We start from the raw sequence: 23,836 nt of genomic DNA, 5'->3' as shown, positions 1-23,836 counted from the left end.
TTTGTCCATAATGACCATTGTTGTGTTTGGAGGAAAAAGGGCTTGCAAGCCGAAGAACACCATCCCAACCATGAAGCACGGGGGGGGGGGGGCAGCATCATGTTGTGGTGGTGCTTTTCTGCAGGAGGGACTGGTGCACTTCACAAAATAGATGGCATCATGAGGTTGGAAAATTATGTGGATATATTGAAAATTTGTGGGCAGAACTGAAAAAGTGTGTGCAAGCAAGGAGGCCTACAAACCTGACTCAGTTACACCAGCTCTGTCAGTAGGAATTGGCCAAAATTCACCCAACTTATTGTGGGAAGCTTGTGGAAGGCCACCCTAAACATTTGACCCAAGTTAAACAATTTAAAGGCAATGCTACCAAATACAAATTTAGTGTATGTAAACTTCTGACCCACTGGGAATGTGATGAAATAAATAAAATCTGAAATAAATAATTATCTACTATTATTCTGACATTTCACATTCTTAAAATAAAGTGGTGATCCTAACTGACTTAAGACAGGGAATTTTTCTAGGATTAAATGTCAGGAATTGTGAAAAACTGAGTTTAAATGTATTTGGCTAAGGTGTATGTAAACTTCCGACTTCAACTGTAAATGATGGAAATAATAGTGAGAGCAGCAGTGTTACACATCTGTGGCGCAGGATGCTAACAGAGCCACAGGGCTAACAGATCCTGCCTGCCTCAGATGTACTAAAGCTGTGTGTCACCCAGGATTTCAACTCCAGCTTACACTGCTGCCCTCTTTGCATACCAAATTATATTTCCATGCCAAAAGAAACTCCTCTCCATAGGGCCGCTGCAGAAAATTGCCTCTCAACAGTCAACCGTCTTTACATAACACAACGTGGACAGGAGCCTATCTGACAACAACCTGAGGCAGAAAGACGATCTGAAAAGGCTATTCAATCTATGTTTAGGCCTACTTTGCTCCACGAGAGAGGACATTTACCATGGTGCTCCCACACTGTGCCGTGCCAAACTGATATATTTTAACTGACCAATAAGGGCGAAAATTACAACCAGACATATATAATATGGCAAATACAATAGTTAATTGATTTCAGTGGCGTCTCAAGAGAAATCATCAATTTGTCCAGTCAATGATACCTCATCAACATGGATCAAATTTTTCGAAGGTTACGAGGCAGATTATCCTCTTCACTGAAACATGAGTCAGCAGAACTACACCGTCTCCCTCAGTTGGAGCCATTTTGCGTTACTAGGCCTAGCCAGACTGTGTCTCTCTATCTCTCCCAGTGAGCAGTGTGTCTGTGTGACTGAGGGAGCCTGGTGGACAGAGCAGAGGATGCTAGGATGGCAGATAGCAGTGGAAGCCACTGGGTGTATCCTCTAATCGGATTGTGCTCTCCTTTGTCACCTGTCCTCTGTGGCCATGCTCTTAATGGGAGCTCAGCACTCTCTGGAGTGGAGTCACCCTCAGATTTCTGTCCCTGGGTTCTAGCCGGCTCAGCTCTGCTCTGCCACACAGGGCCTGACTGCACAATGAGCAGGACTAGAGAGGAGAGACATAGGAGAGCGAGAGTGATGGTAGGGAAGGAAGGAAGGAAAGGGGAGAGTGGCAGAGGGGATAGAGAGATGAGAAATGTTCATGGGGAAATAGAAAGAGAGGCAAGGAGGAGTATTAAAAAGATAGTGAGAAGTAGAAAATGAGCCAAATAAAGGTACTACATACTACTATACTACTATACTACACAATTATACCACTATACTACATATTACTATACTACATACTACTATACTACTACATTTGTGTAACTGGAAAGAACACGTTTTGACCTGTATAGGTTTATGTGTTTTGTCATTTCAGCTAAATTAAGTCTTAAAGTGCATTAGGATTATGATAATAAAACATCTGCTGAATATTTGAATAAATTCACAGTAGGGAGATTCACTTGCTCATCACAGATTTGCACTCTGTAAATAACCCACTAGTCAGAAATACTGTAGGCAGTGGGTGTGTGGAGTTTGCTGTCGTCAATGTTGTTAATCAACCAGTTATATCATACATACACTGACTGAACAACACACACACACAAACACAAACCTATTCTCGTTATTCCAATTCCCATTATAGGAGAAGTGCCCTCAGTGACATTCAGTGGTGCTGAAAGAAGATCTAACTCAATACACTCCCACGACATCACTACTTCCCCATCCTGAGCAAAGTCTGATCAAAAAGGCAGAAAACAAGAAAAAAAAAGACCTCAACACACAATATCACATTAATCGGCAGATACATACAAGACAGTGAAAATCATTACTGCTCTAGCCATGTGGGAAAAGCACTTCGTGTCCATTCTATTACAGTCAATAAGGGTGGAAAGAGTTACTGTGCAACTGGCTGCATTTTCAATTTAAAGGCGTTGGCGGTAAAAAGAGCATTACAAAAAAACAGAGTTACTAATTAGAAGCGCTTAGCTGTAGCACTGGTAGATCGGTCCTGCCTGTGTGTCCCTGAGAGGCTCCTCTCAGACAGCTGCCGCACATAGGAAACACGCAGACAGGATGTACCTCACAGACCAAGGTGGAGGGCCGCACAGCTGGGTCAGGATCAGAAACACTGAGCAGCACAGTGCACTAGCACTGATACTCTTCTTTCCTCATTATCATCACTTAGTTACTAAACTGGTGTTATACCCATGATCCACTCCCAGTATTATCCTAAATACAATACACACACACACACACACACACACACACACACACACACACACACACACACACACACACACACACACACACACACACACACACACACACACACACACACACATACACACACACACACACACACATTACTAACAGAGCTCAGAGAACCAGATATAGCTTTGTATATAGCCAAGTTATCATTTATTTTAACTTTTTATTTTATTTAACCTTTATTTAACTAGGCAAGTCAGTTAAGAACAAATTCTTATTTACAATGATGGCCTACCCCAGCCAAACCCAGACGACGCTGGGCAAATTGTTCACCGCCCTATGGGACTCCCAATCACGGCCAGTTGTGATACAGCCTAGAATCAAACCAGGGTCTGATGGGACGCCTCTAGCACTGAGATGCCGTGCCTTAGATCGCTGCACCACTCAGTAGCCCGTTACTCATTGTGTATGTATTATTACTTCTATTTCATGTTTTACTTTCTATTATTTCTCTATTTTCTTTCTCTCTGCATTGTTGGGAAAGGCCCGTAAGTAAGCATTTCACAGTTAGTCCATACCTGTTGTTTACAAAGCATGTGACCATTTTTTAAAATTTGATTTGAGATCCCAGGGTACTAGCATATGTGTCACTACATTATCATACCTTACAAAGCCACTTGCCATTGATTTCAACTAAATCAATGTGCTTGTGTTACAGTCTCCTTCTCACACTCCACTCCATTAAAGTGACACTCGTGGCGAGGTGATGCTCTGATGGTTGAACTATACTGAACAAAAATATAAATGCAACATGTGAAGCATTGGCCCCATGTTTCATAACTTGAAATAAAAGATCCCAGAAATGTTCCATACGCACAAAAAGCTTATTTCTCTAAAATGTTGTGCACACATTTGTTTATATCCCAGTTAGTGAGTATTTCTCCTTTGCCAAGATAATCCATCCACCTGACAGGTGTGGCGTATCAAGAAGCTGATTAAACATCAAGATCATTACACAGGTGCACCTTCTGCTGGGGACAATAAAAGGCCACTCTAAAATGTGCAGTTGTGGAGCGTGCAGTTGGCATTTTGACTGCAGGAATGTCCACCAGAGCTATTGCCAGAGAATTTAATGTTAATTTCTCTAACATAAGCCGCCTCCAACATTGTTTTAGAAAACTTGGCAGTACGTCCAACCGGCCTCACAACCGCACAACACGCGTAAACACCCCAGCCCAGGACCTCCACTTCCGGCTTCTTCACCTGCGGGATCATCTGAGACCAGGATGCTTGTCGTCCCACAGATGGCAGACAGTGTGTATGGCGTCGTGTGGGCGGGCGGTTTGCTGTATCAACGTTGTGAACAGAGTGCCCCATTGTGGCGGTGGGGTTATGCTATGGACTAGCAACAGACAACAAACAAAATTGCATTTTATCAATGGCAATTTGAATGCAGAGATACCATGACAAGATCCTGAGGCCCATTGTTGTGCCATTCATCCACCACCATCACCAAATGTTTCAGCATGATAATGCATGGCCAGTGTTGCAAGGATCTGTACACAATTCCTTTAAAGCTGAAAATGTCCCAGTTCTTCCATGGCCTGCATACTCACCAGACATGTCACCCATTGAGCATGTGTGGGATGCATTGGATAGACATGTTCCAATTCCCACCAATATCCAGCAACTTCGCATCAGCCATTAAAGAGGAGTGGGACAACATTCCACAGCCCACAATCAACAGCCTGATCAACTCTATGCGAAGGAGATGTGTCACGCTCCATGAGGCCAATGGTGGTCACACCAGATACTGACTGGTTTCCTGATCCACACCCCTTCCTTTTTTTTAAGGTATCTGTGACCAACTTATCCATATCTGTATTCACCGTCATGTGAAATCCATAGATTAGAGCCTAATGAATTCATTTCAATTGACTGATTTCCTTATATGAACAGTAACTCAGTAAAATCTTTGAAATTGTTGCATGTTGCGTTTATATTTTTGTTCAGTGTTTAAAGCATGATGCAAGACTCACGCAAACACACAGATGTAGCCTACACACGGAAAGGAGCAAAATCAGCTTGTATCACCAGGCACAGTTATTATATTGGCTTGTATCACCAGGCACAGTTAGCATATTGGCTTGTATCACCAGGCACAGTTATTATATTGGCTTGTATCACCAGGCACAGTTAGCATATTGGCTTGTATCACCAGGCACAGTTATTATATTGGCTTGTATCACCAGGCACAGTTATTATATTGGCTTGTATCACCAGGCACAGTTAGCATATTGGCTTGTATCACCAGGCAGTTAGCATATCGGCTTGTATCACCAGGTACAGTGAGCATATCGGCTTGTATCACCAGGCACAGGTAGCATATTGGCTTGTATCACCAGACACAGTTAGCATATTGGCGTGTATCACCAGGCACAGTTAGCATATCGGCTTGTATCACCAGGCACAGTTAGCATATTGGCTTGTATCACCAGACACAGTTAGCATATTGGCGTGTACCACCAGGCACAGTTAGCATATTGGCTTGTATCACCAGGCACAGTTAGCATATTGGCATGTGGTTCCAGGGCAATGCACTATTATATTTAAGTCATGAGGTACAGAGCACATAGAGCAGATGTGACAGAGCAACAGGCGGTGTAGAGGCCCGTGCTGCTAGAGTCTAGAGACATCAGGTGGTGTAGAGGCCAGTGCTGCTAGAGACTAGAGACAGAGCCATCAGGTGGTGTAGAGGCCAGTGCTGCTAGAGACAAGAGACAGAGCCATCAGGCAGTGTAGAGGCCAGTGCTGCTAGAACCTAGAGACAGAGCAACAGGCGGTGTAAAGGCCAGTGCTGCTAGAGACTAGAGACAGAGCAACAGGCGGTGTAGAGGCCAGTGCTGCTAGAGACTAGAGACAGAGCAACAGGCAGTGTAGAGGCCAGCGCAGCTAGAGATTAGAGACAGAGCAACAGGCGGTGTAAAGGCCAGTGCTGCTAGAGACTAGAGACAGAGCAACAGGCGGTGTAGAGGCCAGTGCTGCTAGAGACTAGAGACAGAGCCATCAGGCGGTGTAGAGGCCAGCGCTGCTAGAGACTAGAGACAGAGCAACAGGCAGTGTAGAGGCCAGCGCAGCTAGAGATTAGAGACAGAGCAACAGGAAGCCTGACTGGAGCAAGGTGTCTGACTGCCTAGAATGTGGAAGACAGCAACTGTAACCACTGCCCTCTCAGTCATCAATGTCATGCAGAAAATGGTATGCAAGAGGACAGATGCTGTTGCAGTTGATGTTGTTTCAGACTTTTACAGCAAAGCATAAGTTAAAATAAACCAATGTCTTTAATAGCCAGATCTGAGATTCATGATGAAAGAATGTGTGCTAATACATAGAGCCTATCTGGGTGACTGTGTGTGTGTGAGAGAGTGTGTGTGGGCGGTGCAGCCGTTTCAGGGGCACCAGGATTCATTTCGTAGCACAATAGCGGGGATAGTGAGGAAGTGAGGGAGGCCAGTGTCTCTTCCTCTCTGAGCAGACAGGGTAGGGGTACCAGTTCAGACTGCTATAAATGCTAGTGTGGGCAGTGTTCCTGCCTCGGCCTCAGAGCCAGCTGCACGTATGGAAGAGGAACCACAGTGTGCAGTTCAGCTCCACATAATAGCAGCAGTGATGGAGTGAGGGTCAGTTCCTCTCTCGTTCCGGTCACACACACACACACACACACACACACACACACACACACACACACACACACACACACACACACACACACACACACACACACACACACACACAGAGTCATGGGCTGAATCACACACAGTGCCGTTGCAGAGGGACAGCTGTTCTTCCTGCCACTGTGGGCAGTGTGCCAGATTCAGACAGACAGACACATTCACTCTGACTAACTCTTCCACGCATGCCATGTTCTCCCATATAACCTCACAATATAGTTCTTTGAGCATGCACATTACCAATACCTTAGTCAAAATGTTCATAGGCTTTCTCACAGTGGTGATGGATGGACATAGTAATGTAAGATGGAGAGACAGAGATGTATCATCCCTCTTTTAGCTGGTAGTATTCAGTAAAATAGGAAGTCAGGGTTAGACGCAGAAAACACAGACGATGCCATAGAAAGAGCCTTTTCTAAGCCAGCTTCCTCTTTCTGGCCTGCATTTACTGAAATAGGAGGTAACACCAGATTTAAACATGCTCATTTCATAACATATTATACATTTACAGTACCAGTCAAAAGTTTGGACACACCTACTCATTCCAGGGTTTTTCTTTATTTTACATTGTACAATAATAGTGAAGACATCAAAACTATGAAATAACACATATGGAATCATGTAGTAACCAAAAAAGTATTAAACAAATATATTTTATATTTGAGATTATTCAAAGTAGCCACCCTTTGCTTTGATGACAGCTTTGCACAGTCTTGGCATTCTCTCAACCAGCTTCATGAGGAATGCTTTTCCAACAGTCTTGAAGGAGTTACCACATATGCTGAGCACTTGTTGGCTGCTTTTCCTTCACTCTGCGGTCCAACTCATCCCAAACAATCTCAATTGGGTTGAGGTCGTGTGATTGTGGAGGCCAGGTCATCTGATACAGCACACGATCACTATCCTTGGTCAAATAGCCCTTGGTCAAATAGCACAGCTTGGAGGTGTGTTTTGGGTCATTGTGCTGTTGAAAAACAAATGATAGTCCCATTAAGCGCAAACCAGATGGGATGGCGTATCGCTGCAGAATGCTGTGGTAGCCATACTAGTTAAGTGTGCCTTGAATTCAAAATAAATCACAGACAGTGCAACCAGCAAAGCACTCCCACATCATCACACCTCTTCCTCCATGCTTCACTGTGGGAACCACACATGCAGAGATCATCCGTTCACCTACTCTGCATTTCACAAAGAAACAGCGGTCGGAAAAAAACCCTCAAATGTGGACTCATCAGACCAAAGGACAGATTTCCACCGGTCTAATGTCCATTTCTCGTGTTTCTTGGCCCAAGCAAGTCTCTTCTTCTTATTGGTGTCCTTTAGCAGTGGCTTCTTTGCAGAAATTCAACCATGGAGTGCCTGATTCACGCAGTCTCCTCTGAACAATTGATGTTGAGATGTGTCTGTTACTTCAACTCTGTGAAGCATTTATTTGGGCTGCAATTTCTGAGGCTGGTAACTCTAATGAATGTATCCTCTGCAGCAGAGGTAACTCTGGGTCTTCCTTTCCTGTAGCGGTCCTCAGGAGAGCCAGTTTCATCATAGGGCTTGATGGTTTTTGTGACTGCACTTGAAGAAACTTTCAAAGTTCTTGAAATTTTCCAGATTGACTGACCATGTCTTAAGGTAATGATGGACTGTCATTTCTCTTTGTTTATTTGAGCTGTTCTTGCTATAATATGGACTTGGTCTTTTACCAAATAGGGCTATTTTCTGTATACCACCACTACCTTGTCACAACACAATTGATTGGCTCAAACGCATTAAGGAAATACATTCCACAAAATAACTTTTAACAAGGCACACCTGTTAATTTAAATGCATTCCACGTGACTACCTCATGATGCTGGTTGAGAGAATGCCAAGAGTGTGCAAAGCTGTCATCAAGGCAAAGGGTGGCTACTTTGAATAATCTAAAATAATCTCACTTTTTTGGTTACTACATGATTGTGACGGGTGTCGTCGTCGGAAGAGACCAAGGCGCAGCGTTCTTTGAGTTCCACATAATTTAATAACGAAGTGAAACTTTGAAAGGACAAAACAATAACGAATACAACGACCGAACAGCTTCGATGTGCAAACTACCTGCACACAAAGAACAAGATCCCACACAGAAGGAGGGAAAAGGGCTGCCTAAGTATGATCCCCAATCAGAGACAACGATAGACAGCTGCCTCTGATTGGGAACCACACTGGCCAGAAACAAAGATATAAAGAACATAGAATGCCCACCCGTGACAATGATTCCATATGTGTTATTTTATAGTTTTGATGTCTTCACTATTATTCTACAATATAGAAAATAGTAAAAATAAAGAAAAACCCTGGAATGAGAAGGTGTGTCCACACTTTAGACTGGTACTGTATATGTTTCAATAAGCATGTTAAAACATAGACACAGTCTGTTTTATCAATGATCAGAATAACTGAAAAATACTTTGGTGTCTTTTTCATACACGAGTGAACACACAAACATGCACTTATGTACACAAACACGCACACACACCAGCCCATTCTCTTATTTATGAATTATTAACCCTTATTTTATCAAGTAAATTCACCGAGAACACATTCTCATTTACAGCAACAACCTGGGGAATAGTTACAGGGGAGAGGAGGGGGATGAATGAGCCAATTGGAAGCTGGAGAGGATTAGGTGACCGCGTTGGTATGAGGGCCTCTTATGGAACACGACAAAAGGTGCCGAATTCTGCAGGTACCATATTACGTTTGGACCTGGCGAAATGTGGAAGCATAACCACCCGCTAGAGGCAATGTGAGTACCTATTACCTTCTAGTAGGCTGGGGGCTTGCTAGAGTGTTGTGGATGAGGATGATGGATGCACAATTAAAGCTTCCTACAAGGTCTTTGCAGACGCTAGATCCGGAGTGTTGCAATGTTGTTTTTCATCACTGCTCTTTGTAATACATTCAACATGATTTTTTACTACCTGATAATTGAGTTACGCCGTATCATTCCTTCCGCAGCCTAGAGGGCAGTGTTGTTGCTTGGTTCCTAGATCTGATCTATAGGCTATAATACTCATAAAACCTAGCGGTCAAACAGGGACTTGGTTCCAATAATTTTCCCACCATTCATTTTTCCCATATGGGATGTTAGTAACACTTAAAATAATGGCTGTATTTTGTGTAGGCTTACCCTAGCGTGATGTTCTGATAATTGTGTAGCCTGTATTTACTCCCCCCCCCCCCCCCCCCAAAAATGGAATGCTAATTAGCTGCTAATGTGGCAATCATAAAGAATTACAAATGCCATGATGATCTGGACGAGACTGCCGAATCGAGGCAAAGGTGAGAGTGTCGAATTTGGCTAACAAAATATGGAATTGCTAGTTTGCTACGTGCGTCTTATTTGATCGAACAGACGTTTTGTAGAGTTTAGGTTGTTACAAGTGCACTGATAAGTAGGACACGTGACATCCTGGTAACTTTGAGAAAAAACACTTTATATCGGAGTTGTGCCTGTTGTTCACACGTGTATCTGCCCTCTCATTGGCTAGAATGGACCCACCTGATCTTGCCTCCTCCCGACTGCCTTCTAGTCTGAGTAGAGGTCTCTTTAGCTAATATTCCACTTGCCACTCCTTGTCACTGCCAAAGAGTCTTTGGCACATGCTATGGAGTACAGGGAGTGGATCAACTAAAGAGACTGGTACCCAGGCTAACTTTCATTGTTAAAGCGGCCACTTGAGTATCTGGTCAATATAATGGATCATTTGTGGTGCATTCTTGGTGGGGGACATGTTTACTGTTGCCTTGTTTCAGTCTAGCCTAAGCCTAAAGGTGGGCTTGACCTCCACACACCAACCAACAGTAGTGAGAGACACCCAGTTCACTATGTCACAAGGTCCCCCACTGGAGGACACACAGGCAGACAGTAGCCAACACACTCTGTAAGGTGACATGAAATATACTTAGCAAAATTACATTGGAAATGTGAAAGGTGCCCCAAAAAAATTATCCAACTTTCTTTGTGCGTCCAATGTGACGTATTTTTTTTAAATCACCAGAGTAGGAAGGTAGAAGGGTGGGAAGTGATAAAAAGCATGTGTGGATGGCAGGGAGGGTCATATCTGTACACTCCCACATGCTGCAGTGACTCAGCCTGGTGACCTGCCAGAAGCCAGGGGGACTAACTGCTCTCCCCGTTGCTATCATATGTCAATCACCACTCCTGAAATCAACATCTGATCTCCGAGACTTGATGATGTGATCCTGTACTGAGTACAGGAGGTTGGTGGCACCTTAATTGGGAAGGACAGGCTCGTGGTAATGGCTGGAGCGGAATAGGTGGAATGGTATCAAATATATGGTATGGTTTCCATGTGTTTGATGCCATTCCATTCGCTCCATTCCAGCCATTATTATGAGCCGTCCTCCCCTCAGCAGCCTCCACTGGTACTGAGTGAGCTGACCAAAGCTCTGGGAGGGGTGATGAGTTCATAAACGAACAAAAAGTCCTGAAGCTTTCCACTCTCCACCTTCCCCTCTGCCACTTTGACAGCAAACCTCTTTTCTGAGGCAATCTATTGAGTAAAGGAGCTATGTGACTTTGGAGACCAATAACTCAGACGGACGTCTGCTAACTATATGAAATAAAAAAAACTGAGATAAAATGCAGGACAAAATGAGAGAGTGCGCCAGAACCAATCACTTAGCATTCTCTGGACCTGGCACAGGCCCCACTCAGCGGGCAGCAGAAGAAAGGAGGGGTGAAGTGATGCGAGGGAGAAGTAGCATTAGGATTACTTTATTTCCTGAAACCAATTTTGTGCTCAATAATACACCCACTGGCTGTTTTCAGTCTTTTCAACCAGTTGTGTGTTTCTAATGATACGGTAGTCATGCAGTGTCAGTCCAAATGTAACAGACAGAGCTGGGATCAATAACGGGCCCTGGGATTGGCTGCCGGACATAGTGAGAATACGAGGTTAATTAGCTAAACCTAAATCAATTATCCTTAATGGTCAATTTAGGCCCCATTGTACCGTAAGCACCAATCACTGTGATTTGGAGGACTGAGGTTGTGTAGCTGGTGGCAGTACTGTGATTCAGCATAAAAATACTAGTATGCAATGAGGAAAATTGTGGGAAACCCGATGTTGCTCTCAAGTCATCAGACTGTTAAACAGCCACCACTAACATTTAGCGGCCGCTGCCAACATACTGACTCAACTCCAGCCACTTTAAAAATGGGAATTGATGGAAATTATGTAAAAACGTACCACCAGCCACTTTAAACAATGCCACCTAATATAATGTTTACATACCCTACATTACACATCTCTTATGTATATGTATATACTGTACTCTATATCATCTACTGCATCTTGCCATCTTATGTAATACATGGACCACTAGCCACTTTATACTATGCCACTTTATGTTTACATACCCTACAGTACTCATCTCATAGGTATATACCGTACTCTATACCATGTACTGCATCTTGCCTATGCCGTTCTGTACCATCACTCATTCATATATCTTTATGTACATATTCTTTATCCCTTTACACTTGCGTGTATAAGGTAGTAGTTGTGGAATTGTTAGGTTAGATTACTTGTTGTTATTACTGCATTGTCGGAACTAGAAGCACAAGCATTTCGCTACACTCGCATTAACATCTGCTAACCATGTGTATGTGACTAATAAAATTTGATTTGATTTGAAGTCTAGTGATAGTATTTAAGAGGGCGAGAGAATCATTTCATTACACTTCTATACTTAATAAGAGATACTCCTATTAAACACGAGTACTTCGTTTTTCATCTAACATGTATGCTTGGAATCCTTGTTAACGTTTCACACTTCTCTGCAGTTCTAATGAGGGTTTTTGAAATCATGCCAGAAGTACAGAAATATATACTCTTAATGGCCTTTGGTTTGAGCTATCACAGTAATCTGGCCTGTTCCCCATTTCAACAGATCATTTTAATCCCAAATGTGCGTAGGTAACCATGAGCCAAAAACAGAAACAGGTCAGGGGAGTCGGATATTTTCAATGGCAGGTCGCATCGTCATTGACGGCATAGCTGTTTTATAACACAGGAACCAGCTTGAATATTCAACAGACACCGTAACATACAGTAGAATAAATCATTGAGTCCATAAGGGATCTGTAAGCCTAGACATCCACTGAAACCTTACATAGAGAACCAGTTTATCACGTGATAGAGCGGATATGGCAGTGGGGTGGATACCTACCCTGGTCATTGATCACTTTTAATGGCTGCCTGTAGTGAGCTTTTAAGCTGATTTTCACAGAGCTGGGCCTGAAGGAAATACATTTATACAGTACATTTAATGAATGTACTCTACTGTAGGCTACAGCAAATACAATTTATAATTTATCTACAAATACTTTTGTTGTTGCTGTTTTCCCCCTCAAAACGATGTGCTGATAAGAAGGGGCTTAAAAATGCATGAGATTTAAGCTTGATGAAGGCATGTGAGATGGAGGTCAGGAGTTAAACAGAGATTTGTGGTTGGCAGGCTGAAGGCTGCCAGGTCTCTCTCTGTTAGCCGTGATGGGAGGGGGAAGAGCAGAGCAGCAGGCTGCCAGGTCTCTCTGGTAGTCCAGTTAGCCGTGATGGGAGGGGGAGAGCAGAGCAGCAGGCTGCCAGGTCTCTCTCTGGTAGTCCAGTTAGCCGTGATGGGAGCGGGAGAGCAGAGCAGGGATATGATGACGACACCCATCCTCTGACGGTTAAAAGGTCAGGATGCATGTGACATCACTTCCTGCTGCACAGGACGAAGCCTAGAAGGGAGTAGGGGTCAGAGATGGCACAAAAAGAAAAGTGTCCAGGAAACATGGCTTCCCTAAAGTGGGTGTACAGTCACCATGGCCACATCCGGACAGCACACACCAGCAGCCCTGTAGTCTTGTCCTGGGCTTTACATGTACACCAAACAGGATGGAGACCCCACTGCGCTGAGCACTCATGGCCTCCAAACCACTAAGGTCCCAGCAGAGCTGGTGAAAGATAGACAACACTAGAAAACATGAGCCCAACACAGACATAATGTAGTACCTGTAGAGGGGAAGTCTGCTGGAGTACCAAGGCAAAGTCCTGCTATAAAGACTGGAACAACACAGGTCACACAGAGAGCAAAGATACTCAGTATAGTGACTGAGATCTGAGATCATTAGCAGCCACTCACTGCTAGCAATGTTTTATCAGCGTAGTTAGACAGTGCATCAAACACCAATGTTGAGGCTTAATTATGTAGCGAGGCAGTGCGTTCCTGTTTGGGCTTCTGAGGCAGTGAGACTGCTCTGCTTTCTGGTTTCATGAGAGGATCTGTTGACTGTGGAGTGGGACTGCTGAACGGTCACGATGAACGCACCCAATCTTCAGAAAGTCCTGGAGAACACTCTAATCCCTTGGCTGCATGTCTTGAGTAATCCCTCTTTGCTTAATCCTTTGCTAGATGAGGAATTACGCTGCAATTTGTAGGTTATTGTGATTTACTGTAATATGAACTGCATACAATGAAGTGGAGAATGCATATTGATCTATCAAACTCTCCGTCATATAATGATTTCACATGAAAACATTAACCCATTTTCGACAAAGTTTCAAAACTAACATCCCGCCCTCTACCTTTTGTTAGAATGACAGGCCAACATGCAGATCTAAATAGATATTGAATTTGGTTAAAGGAAGGGACAGATGCGGCAGAAATAGGTTCACATGACCTTTAGGGTGAGGAAACCTTTCACGCTATAACGTTGATACATTCAACAAAGTCACTTCCGTGTTTAACACAGAAACCACCAGACGTGCTGGTTAGTAGTCTGTGAGGGATGGAGATATGAACATTGCAGCTCTGCACAGAAGTGAGATGAGCAGAAACCTGTGGTCACCATGGTCCCCTGTTGCATAATTTAAACTAGCGAACTCAAGCCCCTCTCCTGGGGTGGGCAGTTAGAAACAGAACATCACATACAGATATAAGATCTTAAATCGGACCATCCTGTTGCAGGAGAACTTCCCTGCAATGCAGGAAATGTTAAATTCGTGATATATTTGAGCTTTAAAAAGTCTTCTGAAGTTCGTGATTTCCATTTTGAAAATTCAAATTTGATTTTCCCTTAAGAAAAATGGATCAACCCCTACAAAAATGTCCATTAATTATAATCCACATAATAATTCAAATTTCCTGTTGCTGCAGGATTATTTTCTTGCTGTAGCGCACTGGCTCAAAGTAAGATCCTCCATCTGTACAGCACTAGACTGGTTAGAGTTTCCCTTCATCAATCTGACTCATAACTTAAATATGTACAGTATGTCTCTAAGTCAATCCACAGAACATGGGAGTATAATGATTTGCCTGCAGGGCAGCCTCCTCTGCAGCCCTTTATGTGGTTGTAATGAACAAGGCAACAAAACCACTGTATTTCCAGTTTTAAGCTGGCAATCAATTTATAATGCATGAGACTGAAAAAATTAGACTGGATTGATCAAATATTTAGCATGTGTTATCGTGTTGTTAAAAGAGATGACCTACATTTATGGGTAATTGGTGTGGGTGCGTGCAGATTTTGAGATTGTTGATTGCTTGCTTACAATCTGCCATTGGTTCACTAAAAACACCAGGGAACTATCTCTATGAGGGGTGCATGGGGGGTGCATGGCTATACAGTGGATGTACCAGCTTGAACTATAGACCACAAAAAAATACTCTTGAGTGTTCTCAATGAACACATACAGATCCCATAGTCCTGTTAGGAACTACAGTAATGCTCACATTTCAGAAAATTCTATCCTGTTCTCAGACTGTACCCAAACATTTGACTGACACAGCATGTCAGGAGACTATAGGCTGGGGGATTCATAATCCTTGGATGGAAACTAAGTGGCTGGGCTTGGTACCAGCAGGGAGATGGATGCTGCTGCGCTGTCCTTGAACAAGTCAAACCTAATTTGCTGCAGAAGAAATTGATACTATCCAGAAAATATATCTGCGTGAATTACTGTGGTTAAAGGCATCTAGTAGATAGTGCAATTCATAGATGGAGGCTTAATTTCAGAATGCATGTTCAAACATGTTATCATGTTCACATGTCATCATGGTCTAGGTCTAGGCCTAGAATATTGTATTTATGCCACCAGGTACAGGTGTATTATTCTTTTTTGTGGACATACAGGGAATTGCCATCTCCAATATTCAGTCAATAAACGGAGTGGCTATTTACATTCACTTTTACAGAGGCACAGAGAGAGAAAGAGTCAAGATAAAAATAAAGAACGAGAGAGACTGAGACAGATATTACTTCCTCACTCACCAATCAGCTACACGTCTCTGCAGCATTCTGTGCTGTGTGGTGGCGCGCGCCGGGAAGCTGAGCTGCATCACTGCACCTGCTCTCAAGACTGCATATCATCTGGAGACAGGAGTTGCATGATAAATAGCGAGACAGGAAGCAACTCTGAGAACCCTAAATGTAACCCTTACCTTAACCATTTTAAATATGAACTTCAATGGGTAGGGATGTACCAAGGATTCCAAATAGCAAAGACCGTAGAAGAATGCCCTATCTCATCTTCATATTAACACCAAACGTGTTTCCGATATCGTGTGATTGACGTCAATTTGGTCATAGACAAGGGAAAAGAGAAAGGGGATGTCAGGAACCGAAGCAATTCATTTGCAAACAACCTATTTTCGCCGGTGAGTAAATCTAAACATAAAATAAAATCAATGGTCTGTAATGAAAACGAATAAGGATGTTTAGAATAGGCCTAACTAGATGATGAAATTACGCCTATTTTAGCAATAGGCTGGCCTTGTCACCTAGGGAACTCTCACTTGTACTGTACAGTATCAATCAATGTGTTTGTCGCGGGGTCTGGAAAAGTCTGGCCCAACCCAAATGATGACAGAAATAATGAATGAGTTGCCAAGATCTGGTATCAATGTAGCCTAGGCAGCCGATAGTATTGGCTAGATTTGCACAATCGTTTAGGAACGATGTGCATTCCCGGTAATACACTGGTGTCCCCCATCCTCCATTCAGGCTGAAAAGGCATAATTTCCCGCCTTAACTAGCTATAATTACATTTCAATTACATTTTAGTCATTTAGCAGACGCTCTTATGTGCCTTGCTCAAGGGCACATCGACAGATGTTTCACCGATTCGAATTGGTTCTGGGAGCAAGCTTTCAGTTACTGGCCCAACGGCTAGGCTATCCTCCCCTGGCTGAACGCGGTGTGCAACATCCTAAATTGTCCGAAAATCCGAAAATGGTGGTGAAAAATTGTGTTTTATAAAGAGACATATTGAGAGACACATAGTGCACATATTTTCCCCGTTTCTTTTGCGGCGGCTCGCCATTTGAAGATAGTTAAGGAGGGAAATGATGCCTTTGCAGCCTGAATGGAGGATGCTTTATTTACGAGCCGGTACATTTGACAGACAGAGAGAGAAGGTGAGAGACAGACAGAGAGGCATAGAGAACAGACTGAGAGCGAGAAAGGGACAGACAGACAGACAGACAGACAGACAGACAGAGAGAGAGAGAGAGATCTTATTCTGTTGGCAGGCTGGCCAGCATTGTTAGGTTTATGACTATTGTATTCAGGGCGTCATGCACAGCAAGAATTTGAGGGGGTACAAAGTATGAGGATGGCTGGGGGGTGGTCCAGAGTAAATTCTGAAACAGCTTTTTCCTGCAACCTAGAGCCATAATCATTATGCTTAATTATATGTAAAAAAAATAAAATAAACATGTTTATTTTTCTGCATATTGAAGCATACCTCTTGAGACGTTTAATATCCTCCTGACTGATGTTTATTATTATTCTTTTTTTAACTAAACATCCTTCTCTACATGTTCTGATTGTATTCTTAAATTGTCTTAGGACAGGAAGGCCCCCTCCAGCCCACAGTGTTCTATTGATTGTCTGTAGGGTGGATATGGTGGGCCATATGACTTGCTTGGCAGCTATTTTTGGAAAGGAAAAAATGATAATGCAAGTATTCAGAGGTGAAACGCTACTGAACAATACAACACACGTCAGAGCTTCTGGTTTTCCTATTCACGTTTCTACACTTCATTGTTGAAAATAAATGCATTTGAATTTAATTGAATTTGAATTGAATTTCATGGTAATATTTTGCACTGGTCTACGGTTTGCTTTGCAACCGTTTAATGAAATCTGAGGTGTCAGGAAGCATAATAGCAGTGTCAAGCCAAGATGGGTGTCTGCGGTCAAACCATACTTAAAAATGACCGTTGCTTTGTCGCTGTGTACAGGTGTCCAGTGGAAGAGACCAAAGAGAAGCAAGAAGGTGCTGAGGGGTGTGAGCTGATGGATGACAGATCAGAGAAGCCAACACACACGCGAATCCTCTCCAACCCAGAGGACAGAGAGCTGGACCAAACCACAACTGGACCACACCACAACTGGACCACACCACGACTGGACCACACCACGACTGGACCACACCACGACTGGACCACACCACGACTGGACCACACTACGACTGGGGCACACCACGACTGGGGCACACCACGACTGAGGCACACCAGAATAGTAGTCATCTGCAAAGCCAAAGCTGGAGGACGTCCTAAAGGAACGTGGAATGGGTGTACGTTTTCCAGATCTAAAACATATCATTGTATCTTATACAACAGTCATCTAATAGTCCTTTGCATTTTGTTATTGAATGTGGATGAAGAACACGTGTAGTACCTTTACTCATCAGGCTTGACACAGTGAGGAGAGATAGTTGGAGTCTGAGGCACCATGCAGTCTGACGACCTTTTCCTACGCAAGTTTTGCCGGCAGAGGCCACGACCCCCTCTGACAACGGTCAACTTTGACTCTAAGCGAGAGGGTGGGGTAAGGGCGCGGGTGGTGACAGGGGAGTGGCCCCCGAGGAGGGATGGAACAGATGGGGAGAGTCTTACTACTCCGAGCTGTGTGGGTCTGAACCTGAGGTCAGTGGGCCGAGGACACATCATGCAGAGAAGCAACAGTGACGTGACGCTCGGAGACCTGGACTCCTCTGGTAAGGCGGGAGGGAAGGCAACACGGGCGGTGGGGGAGAAGGCAGGTGCCGGGGCCCAGGAGGACTCAGGGGTGGTGCTGCACAGGGAGTATGGCAGCCTCTCCTCGCTGGAGAGACAGATAGGTCTGTCAGGAACCCAGGAGCCGAGTGCAGAGGACCAAGGCATTCTGAGCCCCAATGCCCTCCGCTTCAAAGACCCCTTTCTGCTGCTGGGACTGCAGGGAACCCCCCCAGAGCCAGACGGCTTCTTCAGGGCTCTGTCCACCCCCGCAGGAGACACCCCAAAACCAGCCAAGCCCCCAAAGCCTGAGGGGCTGAGCAAGAAGGCCAAGCCCTCTCCTCCACAGATCCCCCAACCAGGTCCTTATGACAACCTGGGGGGAGGAGCCTGGGTCAGGAATTTTGCCCACTATGATGTCCAGAGCATTTTGTTTGACCTCACAGAGGCGGCCAGCAACCGAGACAGCATCGGCCGCAAAAAAAACATCACCTCAGGGGCATCGGCTGCCTCGACGATGCGTCCCCTCACCCAGGCCACGCCCTCCTCGCCCTCGCAGGGCGGGGGCGGTGTTGGGGGGGCTGTGGAGGACCCCTCCCTGGACGAGGGAGATGGCAACGACAACGAGCTGCTGCTCAGCTGCCCCCACTTCCGTAATGAGATGGGGGGTGAGGAGCGGACGGGCCTGGGGCATACGCAAGGCAGAGGGGGTCTGTGGCTGAGCCTGAGGAACCCCAACGATGCTGTCTCAGTACTGGAGGAACCCAGAGAGAGCCACGTCCAACAGCAGGGCAAGAGCAACTACTTCATAGAACACGCAGACCTGGGAGCCCATTACTACCGCAAATACTTCTACATGAAAGGTGAGTGCTGCGTAGGTGTGTGAGAGAGGTCGTTTGCTTTTCTTGAATTAATAGTGTTAGTCAACAACAGTGTTATAAGGAAACCTGTTATAGATGTGTAAAAACACACTTTTCACTCCTCAGATCATCAGAACTTCTTTGGTATGGATGACCGCCTTGGTCCAGTGGCCATCAGCTTCCGTAGAGAGGAGAAGGAGGGGTCTAGTGGAGCTCAGTATAACTACAGGATCATCTTCAGAACCACTGAGGTCAGTCTACACCGCAGACTCGTGGTCAAAAAGAGTAGACAGTATTGACAGACTTACAGGTCCTTTTATGAAAACATACTGGCATTCACTCATACACAAACCCAGACTGACACATTATGGCATTATGAAAACAACATCCATTTCAGTCACTCACACCCCTCTTGCCTTTCTTGCCTTTCTCTTCCTCCCAGCTGAAGACTCTGCGAGGCTCCATCCTGGAGGAGTCGGTGCCCTCAGCGGCCCGCCACACCACCCCCCGAGGCCTGTCTCCTAAAAGGCTCCTGGAGTTCATCATCCCGGAGCTCAACCTCCACTGCCTGCGTCTGGCCTCCACCTCACCCAAGGTCCGAGACACCCTGCTCAAGCTGGACGAACAAGGGGTGAGTAGGTCCCACCCACGGTGCTGCTGCTTACACTGCCACAGCCATACTGACTGGGGCATAGAAATTGAATATATAGATAGATTATTAGACTTAATAGAAATGGGCCTCCCGAGTGGCGCAGCGGTCTAAGGCACTGCATCGCTAGAGGCGTTACAACAGACCCGGGTTCATTTCCCGGGCTGTGCCACAACCGTCCGTGGCCGGGAGTCTCATAGGATGGCACACAATTGGCCCAGTATCGTCCAGGTTATGAGAGGGTTTGGCCGGTGGGGCTTTACTTGGCTCATTGCGCTCTAGCGACTCCTTATGGTGGGCTGGGTGCCTGCGGGCTGACCCCGGTCGCCAATTGAACGGTGTTTCCTCCGACACGGCTCGTTTCCGGGTTAAGCTGGAGGGTGTTAAGGAGCGTGGTTATGCGGGCATGTTTCGGAGGACGCATGACTCCACCTTCGCCTCTCCCGAGCCTGATGGGGAGTTGCATCAATGAGATAAGATCGAAAAAATTGGGAAAGGTGGATACCTAGTGAGTTGTACAACTGAATGCATTCAACTGAAATTTGTCTTCTGCATTTAACCCAACCCCTCTGAATCAGAGAGGTGCAGGGGGTTGATTGCAGGTAGCCTAGTGGTTAGCGTGTTGGGCTAGTAACCGAAAGGTTGCTGGATCAAATCTCCGAGCTGACAAGGTCAAACATCTGTTGTTCTGCCCCTGAGCAAGGCAGTTAACCTGCTGTTCCCGGGGCGCCGTGGATGTGGATTAAGGCAGCCCCCTCACCTCTCTGATTCAGAGTGGTTGGGTTGAATGCATTCAGTTGTACAACTGACTAGGTATTCCCTTCTTTCCTTTCCATAATCGACATCCACGTCTTCGGCGCCCGGGGAACACTGGGTTAAGTGCATTGCTCAGGGGCAGAACGACAGATCCTTACCTTGTCCGCTCGGGGATTCGATCCAGCAACCTTTCGGTTACTGACCCAGCGCTCCAACCACTAGGCTATTGGGGAGAAAAAGTGGGTAAAAAAAATTATAAATTGTATATATATTGAATAGAAATGGATAAGGACATTTCAATTCATGGTCTATTATTTGTCATTCAGAGATTCATCCTAAACATACTGGATGAAATGTTCAAGGTTAGTAATGCTAACTGTGCTGGGTTCACCACTCAGTGTTCTGTCACTCTGCATGGCCTGGCCAATAAAAGGTCAGATCCATTAGGATCAGTGGAGGCCGCTGAGGGGATGACAGCTCATAATAATGGCTGGAATGGAGTCAACCACATGGAAACCACGTGTTTGATACCATTCCATTTACTCCATTCCAGACATTATTATGAGCCGTCCTCCCCTCAGCAGCCTCCACTGCTCAGGATACTCTGTTAGATGTAAACCTCCTATGGTTTGATGAACAGGTAAGAATTAATGACAAATACTTTCTCCTTCTCTCTCGCTCTCTCTCTCTCCAGCTGAACTTCCAGAGGAAGGTGGGGGTGATGTACTGCCGTGCAGGCCAGAGCTCTGAGGAGGACATGTATAACAATGAGAGCTCGGGGCCGGCCTTCGAGGAGTTCCTGGATCTGCTGGGGGAGCGGGTGAATCTGAAAGGCTGGGAGAAGTACCGAGCTCAGTTGGACACCAAGAGTGAGCACTGCACATACAGATCTGCTATCTTAATTTGATCACTGGCGTTGCAGGGGATTTTCCTTCGCAGCAGGAATGCACACTTGTAGTGTATTCAAGGTTAAAAAAGGTTTCAAACATTTGTAATTTTGTAATTTCCACTTAAAAATGTTGGACTTGATTTGCCCTAGCAAAAAATGTACCAACTCCCAAAATATTTTTCCATTAATTATAATCCACATAATAATTTCCTGTTTCTGCAGGATTAATTTTCCTGCTGTGAGAAACTGGTCAAATTAAGATAGTACACTTGTACAGTCATTATCACACTATCAATACATTATCTATAGGCTGGATATAGCTCACCCTGTCTGGAGACACACACTATCTAGGGGGCATTATTTGCCAGGGAACACATAAGATTAACACTATCTAACACTGTGTAATCGTAGCAGTATTGGGGGAGGTAGTATAGTCTGTGTTTGTCCTCCATCTTAATGCTGTCCATCACTGTGTAATCTCAGCACCCTAGAGTCAGACCACAGTGTACTGACAGTTTAGTCTGTGTTTACACTATCTGAAGACTGGCTCTCACTCTGTTAACTACTAGCCTGAGAGCGACGTGTGTAAACCTTTGTGTGTGTGTGTGTGTGTGTGTGTGTGTACAGCGGACTCCACAGGGACCCAGTCCCTCTACACACACTACCAGGACTATGAGGTGATGTTCCATGTGTCCACCATGCTGCCCTACACGGCCAACAACACACAACAGGTAACAATACACACTGCTTTACAGAACACCAAGGAAACCCAGTCAACTAAGGGGCTCGCGATTGGCGCAGTGGTCTAAGGCACTGCAGCTCAGTGCTAGAGGTGTCACTACAGACCCTGGTTCGATTCCAGGCTGTATCACAACCAGCCGTGATTGGGAGTCCCATAGGGCGGCGCACAATTGGCCCAGTGTCGTCCGGGTTTGGCTGGGGTAGACCGTCATTGTAAATAAACATTTGTTCTTAACTGACTTGCCTAGTTAAATAAATAAACAATCAGCTATAGCAATGATGGTGTGATAACATAGTATTTAGAAGGTACTTTTGAAATCTGAAGGCTCGTGCACATCACACCGACCGGATCTGGATCTAGCATTCGTTTGCTAATCGTTCAGCGCGGTGTGTTTTAGGGACCACCCGCAGTAGATGTCTGACTGCCGATGTTTTTCACGAGATTCTACATGTGGAGTCGCAAATGACTTTCAGAGATACTAAGTACTCTTAGCCAGCAAACGCAATTGGTGTGTTTGAGCCTTAATGCTATCAGAAGCAGAGGTCCTGATCTATTATTCAAGCACGGTTTGGTATTTTTATGTTGAAGAGAATAATCAACTTTCACAAGCAGCATTCCTGTAGTAAATCACAATTTAAAAAATAATCTTCTTGATTCTGTGTTTATGTCATGGTTATTCTTTGGTGGTAAAAGCTACACATTTCCCCATAGTACTATGTTGAAATGAAGGCTTTCACGCTTGAGTAATGTCGCACAACAAGCATGACAGACAAATTCTTTGTTCTTCTGTGTTTCTATGTCCAACACCCACTCTAAAAGCATGCTGTGTCTGCCTATAGCTACTGATATACTGCCTCTCTGTCTGTTTGGCTGGCAGTCAGGCTGGGGAGCCGCTCACATGTCAGTTCTTCTGGTGGAGTGATTTGGAAACATGACACCATGCAAATAACTAACACCAAATAACTAACTGCACATGATCATTAGTGGATCAAATAACCAAAACAAAACAGCTTCCCCACTCTTGACTACCTCGCTAACCCTATCTCTCTCTCTCTCTCCCTCTCTTTCTCTCTCTCTGTCCCTCTCTATCTCTCTCTCTCTCTGTCCCTCTCTATCTCTCTCTCTCTCTGTCCCTCTCTTCCGCTCTCTCCCTCTGTCCCTCTCTATCGCTCTCTCTCTGTCTCTCTCTCTATCTCTGTCCCTCTCTATCTCTCTCTCCCTTTCCCTTTCCTGCTACACCCATCTCTCTATCTTTCCCTCTCCCTCTCCATTACCCTCTCCCTGCTACCCCCCCCCCGTCGTCTCTGTTTGGTAGTTGCTGAGAAAGAGGCACATTGGGAATGACATAGTGACCATAGTGTTCCAGGAGCCAGGGGCTCTGCCCTTCACTCCTAAGGCCATCCGCTCCCATTTCCAACATGTCTTCATCATCGTCCAGGTGGAACAGTCATGCTCTGACCATACCTACTACAGGTGAGAAAATAACCTTCTCT

At 44.9% G+C, this 23,836-nt stretch overlaps 1 protein-coding gene across 7 annotated transcripts in view; it reads left to right on the top strand.

The window, feature by feature from the left end:
- Positions 1-23,836, top strand: part of LOC129863929 (signal-induced proliferation-associated protein 1-like) — a 44,514-nt gene that overhangs the window by 3,935 nt on the left and 16,743 nt on the right. For all 7 annotated transcript variants that reach the window (XR_008761031.1, XM_055936375.1, XM_055936369.1 and 4 more), the window contains exons 2-7: positions 17,692-19,310; positions 19,434-19,558; positions 19,750-19,938; positions 21,407-21,581; positions 22,229-22,332; positions 23,659-23,816. Coding sequence is in view for 6 of the 7 variants with exons in the window: in XM_055936375.1 (XP_055792350.1) it covers positions 18,185-19,310; positions 19,434-19,558; positions 19,750-19,938; positions 21,407-21,581; positions 22,229-22,332; positions 23,659-23,816 (1,877 nt within the window). In the remaining variant the exon portion in view is untranslated. The remainder of the gene's footprint in view (positions 1-17,691; positions 19,311-19,433; positions 19,559-19,749; positions 19,939-21,406; positions 21,582-22,228; positions 22,333-23,658; positions 23,817-23,836) is intronic.

This window comes from Salvelinus fontinalis, chromosome 10, assembly GCF_029448725.1.
Source record: "Salvelinus fontinalis isolate EN_2023a chromosome 10, ASM2944872v1, whole genome shotgun sequence".
Classification (NCBI taxonomy): domain Eukaryota; kingdom Metazoa; phylum Chordata; class Actinopteri; order Salmoniformes; family Salmonidae; genus Salvelinus; species Salvelinus fontinalis.
Note: the sequence above shows the minus strand (reverse complement) of the source record. Positions and strands in the feature narration are given on the sequence as shown.